General features: G+C 44.9%; 1 protein-coding gene across 2 annotated transcripts in view; it reads left to right on the top strand.

The window, feature by feature from the left end:
• The window catches only part of UBE2H (ubiquitin conjugating enzyme E2 H), a 52,175-nt gene that overhangs the window by 18,460 nt on the left and 12,545 nt on the right, over positions 1-21,170 (top strand). The window contains exons 2-4 of one of the 2 annotated variants that reach the window (XM_059816938.1): positions 9,123-9,199; positions 9,885-9,959; positions 21,048-21,087. In XM_059816938.1, coding sequence (XP_059672921.1) covers positions 9,123-9,199; positions 9,885-9,959; positions 21,048-21,087 — 192 coding nt within the window. The remainder of the gene's footprint in view (positions 1-9,122; positions 9,200-9,884; positions 9,960-21,047; positions 21,088-21,170) is intronic. The other variant, XM_059816939.1, reaches the window with a different exon arrangement.

Raw genomic sequence — 21,170 nt, 5'->3', positions numbered from 1 at the left:
ATCTTAAAATAACACATGTCTTCGGGAAGTCTAAATTAGTGAAGTATTCCAACTGCGCAAACACGTGAAAAGCAAAATGCTTTTCACAGACGTGGTACATTCTTGTAAAACGTGTGATGGGGCACAGCCCCCGAAACACAGTTAAATCTTGGGCTTGGTGTCAGGTCTAGCACACGTTTGGGGTCACGCTCTCAATTCTGTGGTTTTACAACCACGGTTTCTCTTTGACAAGTGTCTTGGCAATTCTTGAATCCTCACAAAGAGGAAATGAACTGTACTCAACACAACTGGAAAAAGAAATTATTTTATTTTCTCCTGATATTTCACTTAAAACACACTTGAAATTTCTCACTTGTTTGAGAAGTTTATTATTTGTATGTTAAATGCTCTGATCCTACCGGTGTGTACAATCACCATGGTAACAAACTTCTCTTGATGGAAGCTGTAGCCATGCAAATATTATATCTAGTCGTTTAGCTTAGAGACAGATGTATTGCTATGTAAACTACTACTGCTGTCATCTTTGATGCTTCTGGATCTGACTCTGTTTTCCCCCGTGACTGACTTTGAATGTCAGCATAGTGAATTCTGTGGCTTCTGGGTTGGTGGCTGGCTGAAAGCGCAAGGTTCCTGATTATTTCTGCCTTGTTCACGCCAGGTGAGCAGCTTGTATCGAAGTCTTCTGGAAGGCTTGAGCATTGGGTCAGAGGAGACCAGTGCAATCGTATCGTGGGGACCTTTCTGCTTCTCCGGTTATCCCAGAGAAGCCCTGGGCCTTATGCTCCTGTGTCATGGCTCTATACGTTGTCTTCCTTGCTAGTCCTTTCTGGTAGGACGCCTTTCTCAAACTGTGCAGTCATCTCCAGCTAGGATCTATTTAAGGAGTTTGCTAATTCACAGTTGCTTATCATTATAGACTAATTGCATTTAAATTCTCTTGGTTTCTAGTGTGTCCTCTCTTTCCGAGATTCGAAGAAGTATTGTGCTTGTGGAGGCAATGCTATGTTGCGTTATGGTCATACACAGGAACATCGGTTAAGCTGTATTGATCACAACTTCATTCCGACTCCCCTTCATCAAGTCCAGTCTCTTCCTTTCATGTTTAAAAATCTTGTGTGCCAGCTTCTTCTCAACTTGATTCATTCATCTCCCTGCCTTTCTTGAGCAGCACCTCGGCAACCCTTGCGTAGGTCACAGTTCTAAGTGGTTTCAAGCCATTTCCGTCAAACGTGCTGCTCCTGGGACTGACGAACACCACGCATAGCACCGAAACACAGTCATCTCGCAAGCAAAGCTCCGCTGCGATGCAAATCAGCAGGTGTCATCCTGGGCCCGTACGTGTTCTCATCCTGAATTGCTCTTGGCTAACGATACCTAGTAAAATGAGGGCCTGATGCTTGTACATGTTGTGTTCTTCCTTGTCTGTAAATGCAAACGAATTGCACAGTAATCAGCACCGCATAACTGGAGTTTGGCTACGGCGCTCGTTATCTACTGTCAAAATGACACTGATTGTGTTCCTGTCTAATCTGATTGCGAAGGAGCTCTTGGTGCCACCGCTGCAATTAAATGTTGACCCATCCAGTGGAAGCTTGAGAACACAGTTTTAAACAAGTTTATTCCAATCTGTTTTCTCTACGGCAAAAAAATACATATCTGTCTGCTATGTCTTTTTCTAAACAAGTTGAAACTTTTCAAGGGAACAGCACAGAGTGGGGAAGGCAATGAATTAATTTGTTTTCTGAAGGAAAAGGGCAGTATTACTCAATCCAGCATGGTATGAGATATACCTTGTCTTCTTGTGGTGGTTCCCTTTACTTCTGATGAGGGAAGACCAGGTTTGAAGCCTGGAGTGTAGGAAAAATGCTGACTTAGTTTCTAATCGGTTCATAGCAGGCAACTCGTATGCAAAGTGTTTTCTGGGGAAGGCTGGCTTTTCCTTCTACCTTTTCCTTATTACTCCAGCTTCTTGGCACAAAGTTTAGTGGAGAGTGGCCAGATGTAAATCATGAGCTCCAAAGAAAGCAAGCCAGACTGGAGGGCTTGCTGGAGCAGCAGTTCCTTCTCCCAAAAACCCCGATCGCACCCGTGAAGTGCCTTTCAGTACATGTGACTGTGCTTGGAAAGTGCCTTTTGATGGGGTTGCTGGTGACAAGGGTGTTTATCTTGGGGAAATTTGCCATCCTTGACGTGAAATTGTGAAGGGTGTGTGCAGAATAACTTAAGAATGCTCTTTCTTGTGTGATTTCTCATCTCAGTCAGTTAAAATCTGGTAGAGAAGCGGTGGGTAATGTTTTTTTTTTTTTTAAAGCAAAACTGCATTTCTAATAAGTAAACGCTTGCGTGCAATAAAATAAAAACTAGGCAACCAAGCGCAGGTTGCTGTTCAGTTATTCATTTGCTATTCCCTTGCTTCCAGAGCATTTTCGGCTGCAATCATAACCAGCCATCGTCTTCCAATGAGTGAAACCACCTCTGTGTAATGCTGTCCCCGACTCACTTATTGCAGTGGTAAGGAGGGTGGAGGGATGAGAAAGCTGGTTGTCTTCAGAGCTTTCCACGACTGCCCGCGAGTGACTTGCTGTGCTGCTTCTTTACGCTGTAGGATTTAAGTGAGTTTTGTGTCTTTCAAAGCTGTGGGATTCCTGGGCAAGCCCAATTCAGACAAAGGAAGATTGAGGTTTGCCCCAGGTACGTGAAGATAAACTGCAGATTGCCCCAGTGGTGTCTTCTCTTCTTCAGGCTGGTGCAGACCATGGGGCTGTGGATACCGACACCAGAAATTGTTCAACACAACGTTCTTGGTAAATAGCGAACCTATTTCTGGTGCTAGAAAACCCCTTTGCTTGAAGCTGGAAGCTGTGAGTGTGCCCTGTGGCAACGAGAATAACTAGCTTGGGGGAAAACCAATGGATTTTAATAATCTGAATGGGTTTAGCCTGGAGTTCTCAAGACGTTTGCAACAAACAGGGTGACTAAAAAGTGCTGCCTCTTGCTGCTCAAAGAAATCACAGGAGTTTTTTTTTTCTTTATAACCTTTTTTGCTTCTGACTAAGTGTCCTTTCTTCTGGTGTGCTGCAGTGATAGGCAGAGAAGTGTGAAGAAAGTTAAATGTGAGTAAAGGGCAGGGACTTTTACTTGGGGAAAATAAGAATAAATATTCCTGACACTTAAAGCATCAAAGTCCCGGTGCCAGCTGTGGTTTCACGTGTGCAACTTGCACCTCGCGTAACTTGTATCAGATAAAGGCAGAGAGTTTAGAGGAGGCAAGGCAGCCTATGAAGACTTGGAGGCAGGGAGGCGACTGAGCTGAACTTGCCCTTTTGCTGCCCACGCGTCAGTGTAACCGGTAACGCCGCTAAATCATAGGGCTCCTTACAGATAACTGCAGGTTGTGTAAGTGTTTCTTAGAGTGGAACTCGTTCACCTTTGTAAGAAAATAAACATGAATAACCATCAGTCCCAATATTAGAGGCTATTTGTGTTGCAAAATTCTGCTTGCAAATACTTCAGAAGAATTCATCCCTCTGATGCCTCGAACAAGCAGAGCGGTGCTTTCTGTACCACAAGCAGCTGGAGTGGCTGCACTTCCATCGCATGGGTGGTATAGCGGCACTCGCTGCCTGCAAAGCTCTTCGCGAACTCAAAAATCAACTGTGTTAATCTCATTTTTAAAACACCCTTTGCCACAAAATATGGCAAGTTATTTTCTCGAAGATGGGATCTCAACTGCTTAGGTGGCAGAGCTGGGTGATTTTTTTTTTTTGAATATACATAAGTGTGGTCTTTTGATTTTTTTCCTTCAAATTCAGAATGTTTTCTGATGAGGTCCTTCACCTGGAAGGATAGCTGTAGACAAGTCTCTGTAAGTAAGTGAGGATGTGGCAGAGATCCTCAGAAGGCAGGGACTTGCTTTCTGGTAGTGACCATCGACCTATCTGCCACTTGTATTGAGATACACGTAGGTAAATACACAACTTTGTTTTTTCCCTGGGGCATTCCAGCTTTCTGCTTTGTCTGCCTCTTTGGGGCAGGCTGCTCATGGCCATTTGTGTTGCTAGGCTTGCAAAAATATTTTCAGTGAAATATTTTTAGCTGGGAAACTGATTTGCTCAAGCCTATAACTTATGTTAATCTTAAAGAAACTTAATTAAGGGATTTTTTTTCAGGCTAAATGTTTGCCAGGAAAAAGCCACTCAACCCTGCAAACAGACTAGCCATCTGTTGGCCGCGATGTTCATCTGGGATTTTGGGAGATCTGGGTGTGAAGTCAAATCCTAACATTTTTTTTTTTTATTACTGCAGGGGAGATCCAGCCCTACGGTGGTGGGTGGCCCTGCACAAGGATGAGGGAATGGGAATTCGACCCTGGAACAGGCAAATCCACAGTGGCCAGTCTGTTTCTGACTGATGGTTGGGCAGTCTCTCACTCTCCAGATTTGAAAGGTTTCGTGTGGTTTTTTTTGTCCCAACGCAGAATAGGCAAAATGCTTTAAATCACTTTTCATTCTGACCGAAGAAACAATTTCCTACGAGCTCAACCCTGAACAATAGAGCCTTGATCTTGATAGGGGGCTGTGGATGTTACTGTAATGCTAATACGTGGCGCGGTTGGCCTTTGCGCTTCTGGCACATTTCAGGGACTATATAGGGAGTCTGTAATCAGCCGCAGAAAAATTCCCTTCTGTCTCTCTCCTAGCAACCCCTTCTGAACTGATACTTGAAAATAAGCTTGCTTTCTATATCATGATCTAAATATTTTCGACGCTTACAGGCATTAAAATTCTCTTAATAGTTTTGGGACCAAGATAATTTATCTTCAGGTCGTCAGGACTCCCTTCTAGTTTCTGTGGTCTTAAGGTAAAGCTTTTGAACTTCTTATCCATTAGAAACCTGACTTGTATCCAGATTTTTCTCTTTTCTCTTGGCTTTTATGCTGGCTATATTTGACACAAAGTCAAATTAGTATACTGAGATGATAAGGAGATAAAAGCAGTAAGGCCATAAGTCACCTAGACTACTAGGAGCAAGCTGAGAGTCTTGAAAGGGTTTTGTTTGTATATTCGTTAAACACTTTAGCACATGTGATGTGTTACAGGCTGGTTTTGTAGCTCTGCAGTCTTCACCCCGTGTACATGCGGCTGTGTGCCCTGCTGTGGAAACAAGGCAGACTGCTCGTACCAGTATGAACCACTGGATTGCAACCAGAATCGAGAACGTTAAAGTCTTTATCCATTAACTGCTCATTATCTTTTGTAAATCTGAATAATGAAAAGTGCGGTGAGAGAGAGTGTGGGCATAGAGGAATTCGTCTGGACAGAGTAGACTAAAACAAGGTAAGGGGTTTGTGGTCTTCCCCGTAAATGCTGACTGCGTGTTTGAAGTCCTGAGCGCTCCTGTGTGTGCTTTCTGTACAGATTTACATGAGTAGCCCATGAAAGAGGTGGATGGGGATCCTGGACGTGAACGTAGCTACCCTGGGAGAAATGCGCAGGGGTTGCTGTGAACAGTCTGGTCACCTTAATTGTGGAAATCTTGCTCCAAATTCTTGACGCTCTTTTCCTGGGACTTCCTGAAGCTGTACTCTGTTTTCTGAAGACCTGGAGTGTTTCTCCTTCCTGGGAGCTACTTGGGCTTGCTGCGGGATTCAGCACCAGGCCCTGTCTAGCTCTGAGTGTAGGAGAGGGGGTTCGTTGTGCCCTAGGCACAACGGGGTTCCTTAAGTCTTGTGAGTCTCCAAACTGGCAACTCTTTCTTGGATCTGAGACAGCTCATTAATTGTTGGTGTGTTTGGAACGGGATTCATTTGGGATTTGGTTGTAAGACTTTTGCCTTACGGAAGAAATCTGTCTGAGCTGAGGAAATAGTTAGGTCAGAGCCTGTGTTCTTTACTTGGAGATACGCTGCCCTCAGCCATGGCGGGGCTTTCTCTGGGAACGTGGTCCAGGTGGACAGTCCTCCAAATGTGTCAAGTCCCTTCTGCTGCTCCCCCATGCTTTTCCCTTGTGCTGTTAGAGGGTTCCCTGGTACCGTTTTGTGGGATGGAGGAGCCTTGAGGTCTGTGTCGGGTTCCTGGTCTTCCTGGAGTCCCAGCTTGTGCAATAAATGTTTCCTGGGGATCACGTGTGCTAAGGGAATGGATCTGAAGACTTCCTGGAGACGGAAAGAACTTGTAGGGTGTAAATGTTTTTCTTTCTGTAATTGCTCCACGGACTTTTCCCAGTAGTGCTCTCAATCATTTTATTAGTGGAATTTCAAGGTTTCAAATTCCTGGACATCTCTACCTTTAGAGAAAACTTGATGGGAGAGGGGAACCAGAAGACAGTTCACCCCACTTGTGTTAGAAAATGGGATTTCATGTAGAATTCACCTCGTGCCCAGGAAAGAGGGCTTCCTCAGTTCTGCTAATGCATTTCCAGAGACTTCCCCTGTGTTGATACAAGGGCTTTATTGCTGAAATTCACTTTGTGTTCAGTCTGTCCCCAAACTCATGTATCATGTTAATAAATGATGCGGTTGTTCCCAAACGCAGCATCCACATCCCAATACCTATCCCTTTCATGAACCCAACTCATTTGCTGGTTTTTTTTGTAGGAATTTTAGGTCCTTGCCACAACAGGGAGAATAATCAAATATGGCACCGTGTTGCTTACTAATAGTTTTTTGAAGTTGGGAACACTAGGACTGAGTCTGAGTGCAGAAAGCTCTGCTTTAATTTACGGTCAGTATTAACTTGTGGAGCCGAAGAGCATATAAGCTGCAGCTGCTCTGGAGCTCGCTCTGAAGATCAGGCTGGGAGAGCTGGTTTTTATTAAGTGGTACTTGATTTAGTCCTAAGTAAAACCATTTGTATTTAACCTGATCCACGAAGCTGCTGTAAGTGTTAACATACTTCAGTATTAGAAGTTTCACTTGGGGGCATCATCACACACGGCGGGTTTGTGTAAGAGCCCATTTCTGAACCTGGAATAGTTATCCATTGGATGAATGTGTACATTTTGAAAGGAGCTTAAACTCAGTCGAGCCCGTATTTAAAACTTGCTGTCACGGTACTGGGTGACATGAAAAGGTCTGGTGACAAGTGTCCCTGAACATCAGGTCTGAAGCAAGCTGCAATACTTTGGTGCTAAGCTACTCTCTGCAAAGCTGTAGGGATTGTAGCTTTTCCCAGAGATGGCTTTCGGCAGAGAAATCACTTGTGCTTGGGGCAGTTAGGCATCGATCTGCCCTTTGTGAGCTGCTCTTGGGTGGCTGCCAGGTGCAGTGAGCTACTTGCTGCTTAACTGTAGGGCAGAGCAGCTTATGCTGAACCAAGAAAACTCTTGAGCCAAAACAAACCGCTATAAACTTTTCTCCCTCCCCATGAGAATGAGGGGAAGAAGGTTATTGAGTCCAAACTCTTTTGGAGCTGGCACTGCGGGAAAACTCTGTCCAGTCTGGGAGTCATTGTACTTGAGGAACTGTAATAAATCCTGACGGACCCTGCAGATGGGACTTGGTTCTCCTGCGTCCGAGTACGCACACGGACTGCTGGGATTCAGTTGGCACTTGCGGATACAGGAGCCTCTTCTCTTAAAGTAGATTGTGTGATGCACCTTAAGCAGACTTCATGGATCCTCATGTGCGATCGGGGATTTGACCTTAGCTGAGACTTACTTCTTCCTGGTGGGATGTCCCAGGCAGTTACATTCATGATTGGTCAGGAGTATGTAAGTGAGCAGATAGGTATGTGCCAAGACACACGGGTGCCTGTTTGCTCAGCGCCATGAAGGTGCGAGGGGGTCTGTGTAATTGCTGCGAAGTGGGCTGCGAATCCTGGGCGAATTTTGTGCCTTGAAAGCGGAAAACCTTTTGCATCAGAGTGAAGAATCTTGGTTGTAAAAGGGAACCTGGCTTCAGTTCCTCTTAGCTTGAGCGCTTCTGCCAAGCTCGCTGCTGTGATATTAAGGATCTTTTGTTAGATATTCTCTGCTGTTGCCCCCTTCCCTTAAATGGGGGCAGCCTTTGTGGTGCAGAGCTGAAGCCGTCTGAAGTTCGGGTGGGAATAAACCTTTGATTTTTCTCCTGCTCTGTTTTTTTTCTGATGCTTCCCTCGTAATTCATATTAAGATTATCGATTAAAGGTAATTGCTGTAGGATATTATTCACAATCCATTAACCCTGACTTACAGCAGAATTCTTCAGCAAGCTTGGGTGCTGAAACATCACCATTAATTGTCTTAACGGAGCCTTACTTGAAATGAAGATTTCTTGCCTTTCCGTTTGTATTCCCTTCTTCCCAAAGTGCTGGCGCTTTGATTCTTTCCTTTAAATGTTGAGAAATACAGTTGTTCTTTTCGCACTGTAACAGTGCCTCATAATCTCGCCCTTCTGCCATCTCTCCGAAGACGTGGAGTTTTTTGGTCTTGCAAGTCAAATTAACATGAGATTGCTGTAATTTGCATCGTAGCTGTGGGAGGCCATCTGACAGCGCTGAAGGCAGCCAAGGAGAATTGAATTCATCAGCTCTCGCATTTGTCAGAGCAGCGATTGGGGTGAGTTCTGCTCCTCTAATCTGGGCAGGAGAGTAAACATTTAATGTGAGTGGTTGGCAAGGGTGACTTTCTGCTTTGTGGCTCATCTCCTGCGCGCTGAAAAGGAGAGAGGTCTTTCTGAGTCCTGGCCTCACCTCCAAGCCTTGCCCCTGGGGTTCATGTCTCTGTGCAGTGAGGCTTTGGAGCTGTTGCTGTTTCTAGATATTTTTTTTTTTAGCTCCCCTCCACAGCCTGAATATGTCTCGAAATACGTTGCTGATAGGGACTCGGCATTTTCTTAAATCGGAGCTTACACTGTGCAGAAGTAGATGGAAACACTAAGCAGCTCTGAGGGGAAGGGAGGCATCATCTCCAGATTGCTCAATCCAGGGGGAGGGATTCTTCAGTGTGTAGAATTGGCTTTTACTAACGTCATTGTGGTGGTGTGGTCACTTAGATGTGTCAAGATGCTTAAATTGCATGTTGTAGAATATTTTGAATATTTGGTTTTAAATTACTTGGTTTGACAGGCTTCTAGCAAGTTCCCTGTATCTGAGTAAATGGGGTTTGTTTCCCGGATTAAATGTTTTCCTTTACTTGATATATCAGTATTGAGAGCAAACACGAAGTCACAATCTTAGGAGGACTCAATGAATTTGTCGTGAAGTTTTATGGACCACAAGGAAGTAAGTATATGACCCAGCCCTTCTATAAAAACAAATGGCTCATGGTGGGGAACAGTGAAATGACACATTCTTCTGGAGTGGAAGAAAAGATGAGCAAATCTAAGTGGGGGTGAGAAATCAAAGGGTAGCTGTGTTCTGAAGGCTGCTCTCTCAAGGGCGGGGAGAAATACAACTGTGAGCATTAATGCAGATGAACCACCTCCTTTGGAGCTGAGAGAGCTGGACGCTGCCTTCGGACAACTAAGCCCTCTGCTATGGCCTTCAGCACCGCTCTTGTTGATCCTTAGCTTTTCTAGACCTGGCTCATAAGTTTTGCATCAGTCATCTGAATTTTTGTGCAGTTTGTAATTAAGATGGCTTTTCTAGTGACTAGATCACAAGTCAGGTCTCCAGTGAGCCTTAATTTAGTAACATCTCTAAAGGTAAGTAGATTATTCCAAAGTCTCTGTTTTTAATAAGGCTCTTGTGTCTTCGTGCCAAGATCTTCTGCAGTATCAGTTAAAATCATGTATTTCTTGTCAGGCAGCACAGGAAAAAGGCTTTTACCGTAGGAGGTTTGATATGAAATCTTACCCCCTGATGGAGCTAAGTATTCTTCCAAAGATTTGTTTTGCTTAATGCTGTAGTTCTATTTATTCTCTCATGAGTTATGAAGTGTCTAATACCTGCATTTTTTTCATTGCAGCACCGTACGAAGGTGGAGTATGGAAAGTTAGAGTCGACCTTCCTGATAAATACCCTTTCAAATCCCCGTCTATAGGTAACCACTAATCACTTTCAGTCAAAATCGTGTTACTGTTTATTCAGGAGAGATGTTATTGCTTGCGGCATTGTTGCAGGTGAAGTTGCACCAACCCTTAGTGCAATCATAAGCGCTTTACTTTAAGTCTGCAGAATGCTTTTACCCTAGACTTCTAGATAATCACGTGCCAAGCAGAGAGGAAGTTTGGTCTTTTGACTGAGGGGCTAGGAGCTGGAAATGTGATTTGGTCACATGTTTGTGTGCTGATGAACTGAGTCTCTCTACCGTGTGCTTTTTTAAAACATACCCATTCATGGGTAAGGTGCAGGATACCACAGTGAGTGCTGGAGCCTCTTTATATAAAATGACTCATTTAGTATGGAGAGCAAAGACCACAGTGCATGTTCGTGGTCTTGGAGTGAACCTAGCTTTTGGGACCTCTTGTCCAAAAGTCGATGGAAGTGAAGGCGGGAGCTGAAGCCTTTGTGCTCTTGGACTAGGCGATGCATATGCGGAAGAACGTAGAAGCAGGGACCTATCACCAGAAAAATTGCAGCTGGCTAGACTGGTCAGGCTTGTTTAACCTTCGAGAGCAAATAGGAAGTTTGATAAGGAAACGTTCTTTAGACTGTATCCATCCTATCTTTGTCCTTGGGTAGCGGTGATCTAACTTGGATGTCTTCTGGTACCTAACTTTATTCCAATCGCTAAAGCTATAAATAAAATAGGCAATATTGCTTGAAAAACTGGAGCAGATGCATGAAGTTCCAACATCTCTATTCTGGCTGATGAAATAAGTGCTGGTAACTCAGTGACATGGTGCTTCTCCATCAGAAGGGTGTGCTTGTGGCTCAAGCCACCGGAGGACTCTAAAGAATGGAGAAAACTGCCCAAGGAGAACTGATGTGGAAACTTGACTGTATGGGTTGGATGAGATTGGTCCCTTCCAATATCAACATCCTGATTTGGAGTTGATAAGTATTGGCTGCTGTCTTAAAATAGACTCTTACGCTAAGAGTGCCTTCTATCTAAGATACCTCTCTCTCTCTGGTGTGAGAAATAATCTGTCTAGTTCCAAATGTGAGTCGTGCCTTTTGGGGAAGAGCGACGCTGTTTTTACGCTGTCCTTTACCTTTCTTTTTTTCTGTTGAAACCTTAACTGAACCACAGAACTGTGCACGCAGCTGAGTAACAATGCAGGATTGCTGCAGCTGTGTGAACCCTTTTCTCCTTCCTCTTGAGTCAGCTCTGAAACTTGCTATAAACTTCTTAGGTTAGAGACTGTTTACGAGGTGCACAGTATGTTATTTGGTGCCAGTCATTTTTTTCCCTCTCCGATTCTCAAGTGCCACAAACCAGTGCAGATCAGGGTACTGTCACGTTGGCATTCTTAAATGTGGGCTGACTACAGACAACTCTCAGAAAGCATATAAAACCCAGTCTCCGTGTTGTTAATTGCTGTAGTGCTAGTCTACTCAAGATTATTTTTCTCTCTCCTGATGTTCTTCCTGTGTGTATCAGGAATCAAGGTTGCTTAAAGCAAAACCAAACTTACTTTCCAGTAGCCTATGAAGACAATGCAGCTAAACGTTGGCCGTGCTCTTGTATATTCGTAGCGCTGTTGATTTAGGCTTGGGTTAGTTGCATGGAAGGTGGTATGGATTTGACCTTTTGATGGTTTGACTTGGAGGCTGTTTAGTGCTGGTTGGGATAGGTGAGAGTAAAAGGCAGCCTGGGATCAGAGTTGGCCCAGCTGTGTTTTCAGAACTGACACCACAAGGATGGCCTTTCTCCTTGTGAACTCTGGGTGGGGTGGGTGGGTGTGCAGGGAGTTGTTTCCTGCTCAAATCACTGAGTTGCTTTGGCCCTTCTAATGTTGCTTTTGCTGTCTTCTAGTACAGCATCTTTCCATCCATCAGCTTCCTTCTACCCGCTGTGTTGTGACTCTTACTCCGGACTCATTGCACCTTCTAGCATGCTTCTCTTGCCCTGTGAGTCTGTTTGAGCGGCTGAAAACCACCTCTTCTCTCGCTGAGCTCCCCAAAAGCCTGGCTCTTGCTCTAGGGCTCACCTTGCTGTCTGTTGGGCGAGGGCTGCTGGAAGCGCAGGTTACCTCCCCAGCGAAGCAGTGTGCAGCTGAGGTTTCAGGTTGAATAAACAAGTCGATGCTAGACGAGAGCTGGCTTAGCAAAGCAGGGCTTAGTTCTGCTGCGAGGAGGCAAGAGCTTGGGGAGTGGAAGCGCCAAGGGGAGCGCTAGGACCCGGGGAAGCTCCCAACCGGCTGCGGGAAAAGGTTTGTTTTTCTTTGTCTGGTTCCCATTTCTGCTGCCCCAGCCCAGCTTATCTGGACAGCCAGGGCTGAGTGACGTCTCGGCCCCTTCCTCTGGGCCAGCCTGATCTCCGCACCGCTGCTCTCGGAGGCAGGCTCGGTATGCAGTGCCTGATACTGCTGGTTTTGGCATTACAGATAGCTCCAGAGCAAGCCTTCGTCCCAGCTGAACTGGGAGCGTTCACAAGCTTGTAAATGAGACGAGATCCTATTCTCTCCCAGGTCTGCCTGTTCCAGTGAGCACGGGTGTCCTAACCCAGCAGTCCTCAGCCAGCTTGAGCTCTGGATAACACAGGGGTAGGAATTAGTAGGGAAGAAATTTGCTGTGGCAATCTCTGACCTGTACAGAGGTGGAAGTGAAGTATTTCAGAGATGGCGGAGCCCATAAATGGACAGAAGGTCATCTAGAGCACACCTGTAGCTTGTTTGCAGCCCTTCTATTCTCAGCATTACGTAGCTGCCACTGCGGTGATGACACGCAGAGTTCAAATTGTCTGTGTAAGTCACTGGCTTGTATGAAGTATAGAATCCAGCAGTTTCTTTTCCTTTAATAAATTACACTTTTTATGCCGAAGCTTAAAGCCAAAATGCTGTTCTTGCAGCTTTCTTTGTTCCTCTAGTACTGTAGGCTAAAATTTTCTTTCCATCTTAGAAAATCTTAATGCAGTCTTGAACATGGCATGGGCTTTTTGCAGCAAATAACATGATGGCTTGAAGCATATCCGTGCATTCTAGAAAGCTGCTTCTGAAAAATGACTGCTGATAGTTGCTTTCTAATCTGTTCAAATTGCTTTTATCCCAGCATGGCTCTGAAAATAAGGTACATGAAAACTTGGTGTTCTCTTCCAAAATGCGACTGACAAACCTGAATAGAAAAGGTTTTTAAAGTGAGTTCCAGATTTGTCATCTGGAAAGGTGCAAGCCTTTTCTTCAGCCCTAAACGAGTGGTGGTCCTCTTCGCCTTTGAGGGTCTCTAGCAGAAGCCTTCGCTCGGTGTGGTGGCTCTTCTCCTGCCAAATCTTTGCTCCCTTGTCCCATCCACAGCTCCCTTCTCAAATATGCATGGCATTTATTTCCTGCCCTTCTCAGGTTGGTAATTATTGCTGTAATCTATTAAATGATGTCGCCCCAGGGACAGTGCTCTCCTGACAATGCAGATAATGCCTCTGCTTAAAGACCTAAACCATCCTGGGATCTATGTGAAAAGAGCAGTTCCTGGGAGAGCTTCTAGTGTTTCATCATGTCCTGCAGTACCTTTCCAGTATTTCTGGCACTGCCGTTCCTTGCTTGGTCTTTGCTGTGTGTTCAGACAGATCCCGTATCGGTGCAGGATGATTTTTCCTAACAAGAGCTATATAACATACAGTAAAAAGGGAAATGCGCATCCTAGAAGAACACGAATCTAAATGGAGCCAGATGTAGGGCTGTCATGTTGGCTCTGGGCTTGAGTGCTCCCATTGAGCTGAACTAACTCCACTCGTGATCCCTAAATACCCAAATCTTCAGGGTTGAAACAAACCTCCTGAACTTGAGTAGTTTGTCAGAACAAAAGAACTCCTGAAAAATACCCTGTTGCTTTCTGAAGCTAGTGAATGCTGCTACTCTTAATGCTTTTGTCAATTAATGTAAATATCCCTGTGTGCTTATGAGGACTCGAAGCACTCCCCTGCCAAATGTTTGGTTCCATTTTTGCTTTCTCCTAGACAATATGTTTTGAGCTGTTCATGATTTCAGTAACCCTGCTTGGCACTGCTTTGCTACTTTTCCCTTCCCTCTGGGATTTAATATCTTCAGGGGAACTTTCTGCCTAGTCTGTTCCTGCTTTTTTCAAAGGGGAGTTGTTGAAGTACTTGAAGTACTGTTCTGAGCTCCCAAGTCACGAGAACACTTTGTGTAAATTTTGTATGTTTTTAATCAGTCCATACGCCTGCCAAGAGCCGGAGATTAATGCTCTTTGATGCCGTAAACACGGGAGGAAGCTCAGGGTGTGAATGTCCTGCCCTGCTTAGATGATCGGAGCAGTAGAAACATGTGAACCTGGGAGCCTGAGCTCTCACCTGGAAGCACCGTGGCATTTATTTTATTGCTAAAATCTGCAGAAGTATTAGGCTAGCACTGAGTCACTCTGGTTTCTTAATAATCAAATGTCACAGCTGCAAAGTTTGCGTACAACATGCTCAGAGCCTCAATTTCTCAAATAACTTCTGTATATTTATACACAGTTCTCACTTTCCTTCCATCTCTGTCCCAGTTATCTGCAGGTATCTTGCACTTGTATTTCACCTTTCTCCTAAGTGTTTTACAAAACAAAATGCCTAGTATGTACACAAAACATATGGAAGTGTGTGCATGTATGTATGTGTATGTATATAAAGAGCCATTGTGGCAGCCAGTATGGGAACGAAGCAGTGTTAGCTCCAGCCAGGGTTTAACAGATCTCTTCTGGCCTGTGCTTAATTTTTCTTTTTGACTGCAGCTGCTATTTTTACTTTCAGCTCCTCTCTGGATTGCCTTACATTTTGCTACTTAGAATTTCATGAGTCACTTATCGCCCGTGACCGTTCTGAGCTTGCTCTTCCCTGGCTGTGTTGATCCTTATTCTGACCTATAAGCGATGTGAAAATGCTTGTTCTTTCAAATACGCTTAGCTTTGTCTAAGGGGAAAGACGAGACACCTAAAGGTAATTTGTATCCTTGTCTCTACTCTGGTCTGACGCACAACTGTGCCACCCTCTGCAGATTCCCTGCTACAACTGGAGAACGGGAACAGACTGACAAAATGGGGTAGGTGTTTTCAGCCTGACTTGGCACAGATTCACTGCCTTCTGTGCCAGTCTCTGAAGCCTGGGCATCAGGTGATGGTACACCTAAGCAATGAGAGGAACTGATATTGGGCAATTGCTTTGTGCATGTTTTTCCAGAGATTGCTGCTCCTAGCACCAGTCTGTAAGCTTGTGGATACTGCTCTTCCGCTTCCAAGATGGACCGTTCAGCGATTCACTCTGAGCAGGAGGTCCAGAGTTTATAGCTCTGCCACTATTTTCCCTCAGCTATAGCCATATTTTTCTATCCTGATCTTTCCCTCATGAAGCTGCTGCAGCATTATTTATGGTATTGTTTTGAAAAGCTACTAGAATTTGAGTATGGTAATATAAACTGTTCTAATCCTGCTGTTAGCAAGCTGATGTTACACAGCACCTCACACCAGAACCGTGCAGTGAATGCCTCTGCGGTGAGTGAACAGTGTTATATTTGCCTCGGTCGTTAGTGCTCTGAATGGGCTCCTAACCTCCAAATTTCATAGAAGAGAAATCCTCGCCTTTGCCAGTGAGAACTTATTGACCTGAGAGCACCGGACAAGGTACGCACCTTCGAGGTAGACAGATCCTGTGCCCTTCAAATGGGGAAGAGCCGTGCGCTAAACCAGTTGTCCCAGTCTGCAGAGGGGAATAGGTACTAAGTTGAGGACTGAGGCAGAGGTCTTGCTCTTGTGCCCTCTCCCCCATCTCCTACCACGGTTTCTCAGCCTGTGGCGCGTGGCGGGCTCGTGATCAGTTACACAAGAAGGTAGTCCTTGAAATGAGTGCAGTGTGGTTTTTTTAAATAAAAAAATAAATGCACATTCCCTTGCAGGCTTTTGGGTGTTTGGGGAGGGGGAAGTAATAAACATTAAGTTTAGACTAATCTTATCTGGCTGTTTGGCAGCACTGCACGAGCACTTGGGAGATCTTTTTCCATTATGTCAGTTGTCCAGTGGTTAAAAAAAGCAGAGGAAAAACACTGCTCTTGACCTCTCTGTACTGTACATAAGCTCTTTTGCGTGCTGATCTCTGTGCACATAGTTCTGCCCCGAGCCTTGGGTGGTCACCCAAGCCACGTTGATTTGGTGTGATATTTAAAACTTGCTGCATCCTGCTTCAGAGAGACTGTAACCACCTTTCCACCTCCCCAGCCAGGCAGTCTGAATGGTTTCCTGACTTGGCCTTAATCTCTCATTAAAAATAAAACTTTGAGGCTGTCAGTCTCACTGCACTGGAAAGTGAGGAGCGGTTGTATACACTTGTCCTCTCGGCTGTGTGTTTGGCACCGTGATGGTACACAGCTATGAATCTGCTGTCACAGTTGTTCAGGTAGAGAAGTGTCCAGCTGGCCTTATTTTATGAGCAAAGAGAGCCGACACGTGGGCAAGCAGTGGCGAGTTTGGGATGGGTAAGTGGATATAAACTAGCTCCGCTCTGGCACGTTCCCCAGAGCCAGTGGGAAGTCCTCTTAGAGTTATCGCTGGTGTGGTCGGGCCATGCGGCTGACTCCCTGCTGAGCAAGAAGGCGTGAAACCGGGAGGCTGGGATGTGCTGTGTTCGCTGGCGCGCTGCTTTTCCTCTTTCCCGCGTGCTTCAGCAGAGCCAGCAACACTAGCATCGCTTTGAAGAGCTGTGCTGCAGGAAAAAACGTCTCTTTTGGGGACCTCTCACCTAACCTACCAGCTAAGCTGGCTGTATTTTGAGCTCTGATAAGCAACAGGCCACCTTTTGAAGTGCCGCTTGTTGGATTGCAGCCGGTTCCTGACTTGGAGGAGAAGTACCAAGGGGTGCAGAAAGCTTTCCGATGCCCTGGGCCAGCATTGTGCAGCTGGAGCTGTGGAAAGAGCGAGGAGGCACTCTCCAGCCCAGGTTTCTGATCCCTCTTATCTCCAAGTTTTGCATCCGTTCTGCCTGAATAGTAGATGAGGGCTGTACCAGGGCAGGGGACCCTTTCTAAATCACAGTCCAGCCCTATAGGCGTAGTGATGGGGGAGCAATCGATGCGGAACAACCCCTTGCAGGAGCTTTCTGCCTAATGCCTGCACAGGACAATGAGAGGTGCCTTGGGAATCCTTAGCATTCCCCAAGTTATCCAGGTATTTCGTCTCTGCCTCTTGGAGGAGAACTGGCTGGCAGAGCGGTTCACGGCAGCGTGTTGGTTCTGGTGGTGCCTTCCAGCCGTATCCTTTAGCCTGGAGCCATTCAGGAGAGATGTTGACATCAACCTAAGTCTGAAATTCCTCCCTGGTTCTCTGCTGCGGTTTTGCTCACCTGGAGAGCAGTGTTCAGCTATCGCCCAGCTGCAGGGCCCGATCCTCGGAGTGACCGCTTTGACCCAACTGTGAGGCAGTGCCCTGGATCTTCAGACCCATCCACGGTTGGTGCGTGAGCGCGGTGAGAGAACTTCATTTCGTACTGGAATATGTCCAGCTGCCGGAGCGTTACGAATGTTCCTGTGTTTGCAGCATCAAGGAAGATTGACAGCCTTTCAGTTAGCTGATTTTTAATTTTAAAATGCGCTTCTCTTCAAAGATTTTTGTCAACCCAAAGAGTGATTACTCCAGGGCTGTTGCTGAAATACCAGCATTTTTGAAGGTCAGCATCTGCATATTGGTCTCGGCGTCTTCCAGTATCAGAACAGATGTGTCCCTTTCTGTTGTGTAACTCCTTTGTGGATGTACAGGTTTGTTTCTGTTACCACCCAAAGGTTTTTTTGTCCGTACAGATTTTATGCAGTCCTGCTTTACCTTCAAAGGCAATCCTGGATCTTGATGTCTCTGTATGGAAAGGGTGGACTGCAGCCACTCTGCTGCTCAAATTCCTCCTAAACGTTGGCTTTTCCAGGCTGCAGTGTGAATATTGTTGTAAAATGTTAAATTTTAAGTGCTTACAGCCAGTCCAGCACAGAGAATCATGACTGCTCGGGCTTCATGCTCGAGGCCACGGCGAGAACCCAAAATCAAGAGCCTGTCCCTTGGCTCTCTTCATGGAGTGCTCACCTGGAGATCTGCGCAGTATATTAATTGGGGTGTGCTATGTTCAAAACTATGGCAGTAAACCTGCCCCAGTGTTTATGCTGGCTTGGGAGGAGTATTTTTACTCCTGGTTTCCTCTCTAAATTGGAATTTCATTTTTACATGGATGTTTATGCTTGCTTTGTGTTTTGTATTTGTAAAAATAAATACAGAGCAAGTCAGTATTATTGGATCAATGTTAGCGCTTTTTCACTGCAGGTTACTTTTATATTTCAAACAAAGGAGGAGATAATATTTTGAGCTTATTTCTTGGTCAGGAGAAGGAAGGATATCACCAGAGCTGCTCTGGGCCTGGGCAGTTTGTGTGTGTAGGAGAATGAGATGGGGGGGGACCTTGAAGAGTTGCAAGAAGATGTGGCAACAACGTAGGAAGCGAGGAGTGCAGGGAGAGGATGTTTGTGTCCTTTCTTGAAGAACAACTGTTTCATTTGCGAAGCTTGAGACCAAGGACAATGTGAAAGAAGGGATTGTTCCTTGCCTGGCTGAATGCAAAGATGACAGAGAAGAATTACAAATCTCTTTAGCGGACAACCTAATCTCATCTCCCTGGATATCGAGTGCAGCTTAAATGCTGAAGTGTGTGAACGAAGAGTTGACCAAAACCTTACAGGTGGGTTTGCAGCACAGCCTTGTCCAACCAGCTGCAGGTGGCTGTGCTAGAAGGTACTAGGAAATAGGTGCGATGATCAGAAAACCAAAATGAGAGAAGGCAGAGGGATGCCTGCGTCTAGCTGGGTTAGCGAGAGCCGGTCTGTGTCCCAGATACCAGAACAAAGAGTGTTCAGCAGGTCTACACATTGCTGTCCTATTCTTGTTACCTGGTGTCTTCCCCTGTCCTCTCTTCTATTCTGCTTTATCAGAATTTTCCCCCCACCCCACCCCAAGAGAGAGACAGGATTTAGAATCGGGATCGGTGCTCGCTGTAGCTCTCCAGTGCCAGCATAATGGATCCGTGACCTGATTTAAACTTGTGAGAGCTGCCATAACATAAATATTTGATGGAACTACAGCTTCCCTTTTTAAGTCTGCTTCAGTTTTTCAAGCTCAATCATGGCAAGGTATTCCTGAAAGACACTTGTTAGCATGGAGTTGTTCACGCAGTTCTCAGTTCTTCTTTTAGAGATTGTTCTGGCTTCAGGCATCGTTTCAGCCTTCCGTTGTATTTATGCAAAATCCGAGCAGTACAAGTAAACATGAAATTATATTTGTGTCATAATACATGGAAAGAAAGGGAGTTAAATCCATATGTCAGCTCTTAGCCCAGATGGTAACCATGCTGTCACTCAAATCGCGATCAATCCTTGTTTGGGCAGAGATGGTACATCAGCGCTGCTGCAGGGTCTCGCCTGGAGTGGATGGATAAAGATGGTGAAGGTAGGGAGTTTGCTGAACAGTAAACAGTGATGTGTTTCTACACTTCTTGGGCTGCTCTAGAGAGAAATCTTCTGTGTGTTTTGAGTCCTGGAAGGAGCTTTTTAAATTGATTGAGTCAATATCCCAGGCTAAAATTTCTTACCCATTTTTATAAACAAGGACCTTTGTCAGAAGGAATAGTTGCTATTAGCTAAAATACGTTTCTGCTTATTGCAGAAAGACACCATTCCCACGTGGGCAGTGTTTGTAGGGCTTTACAGGCTGCAGGATGGTGGTACAACAGAGGAAAGAAGGTTTTAAGTTCTGAAAAAAAGCAATGCTAAGATCTGGAAGCAGCTTAAGCTTGTACTAAAACAAGGGTTGCAGCAACCCTGCTGGGCAGAGCCCAAATGATTTGGCCAAGCCAGCAGAAGTGTATAGGAATACTCAATCCATTTGGCAGTGAAATAATTGGAAAACCCAGTTTTCTATCCCTGCTCCATGTCCGTTCTGCACTGAGGACATGTCCCGCACCTGGGTATTTGGGTTCTTCCTATTGCAAGGAAAGGGAAGAGTTTGGAAGGTGGATTCTGCATCTGCTCACAGCCATCATTTGAAACACTTAACTTTGCTTTTGGGGTGGATGTGCTTTACTTCTACACAGGCTATGGTGCCAAGTATGGTGTGTTATAATTCCTTTAATACCTTTGTTTTCTAAACTCGGTTTGTGGGAGAAGAGGGGAGTGTTTTTGAGGTGCCATCTGTCTTGAACTTGAGGTTAAAGCAGGCAGCTGGAAAACACGGCTTACCTCTAGCTGCTGATATCAGATGGAGTCTTTAAAGTGTGAGGCATCTTCTACCATGATGTCCTAAGTCTTGAAACCACAGGATTTTTTTTTAAAACAATTTAATTTTCAAGTTGGAACAAAGAAAGCACTGTCAAAGCTAGAAGTCTGAAATGTGGACAAAGCTGCGATGAGCTTTCTCATTCTAGACCTTGCATCTGAGCTGTTTTCTTTTCTAGGAGACCAGTGGTACCAACTGATGAACTAATTGCTGTGTTGATGCAAAACTTGAAATACTAGCTCTCTGCACCGGTCTCTCCCTGAATGGCTTACAAATGTAGATTAATGTTGCAACTTCAAGCTCATAGGAAATCTTTGTCCAGAGATGTTAAAAAAAAAAAAAAAAATAAAAATTAATCTTAAAGCAAATGTTGACCTTAAGTTTTGCATTTAGCATTTATTGAAAAGATCCTTGCAGCCTTTAAAAACACTTCATCAGATGTGGATGCTGGATTGTGCTGATGGGCAGTTCTTTTCAAGATAATACTGAACCATAAAACCTTTGCGGTAGGGTTGCACTGTAAGCAGAGGGTTTTGCTGAATTTTGAGGGAATGGCTGAGGACCCTCAGGTCAGAATGTTGCCTGCATATTTTAAAGGTTACATAGCTGTATATAGCTAAGGCTGCGTTTTCCTTGAAACTAGTGAGATGAGTCCTTGCTCAGTAAATTCCAGACTTCTCTTGTTTAAAAAAAAAAAAATCTTTGGCTGTTCTCTGCTATTTACCAGTGTGTCTCTTTGCAGGATTCATGAATAAAATTTTCCATCCCAACATTGACGAAGCGTAAGTAAATCCCTAGTGTGTGGTTTTTCTAAGGCGTTTGTCTAATTGTAACTGTATTTTGGCTTCGCAATAATATGACGATG

The sequence above is a fragment of the Gavia stellata genome, chromosome 4 (assembly GCF_030936135.1).
Source record: "Gavia stellata isolate bGavSte3 chromosome 4, bGavSte3.hap2, whole genome shotgun sequence".
NCBI lineage: Eukaryota > Metazoa > Chordata > Aves > Gaviiformes > Gaviidae > Gavia > Gavia stellata.
Note: the sequence above shows the minus strand (reverse complement) of the source record. Positions and strands in the feature narration are given on the sequence as shown.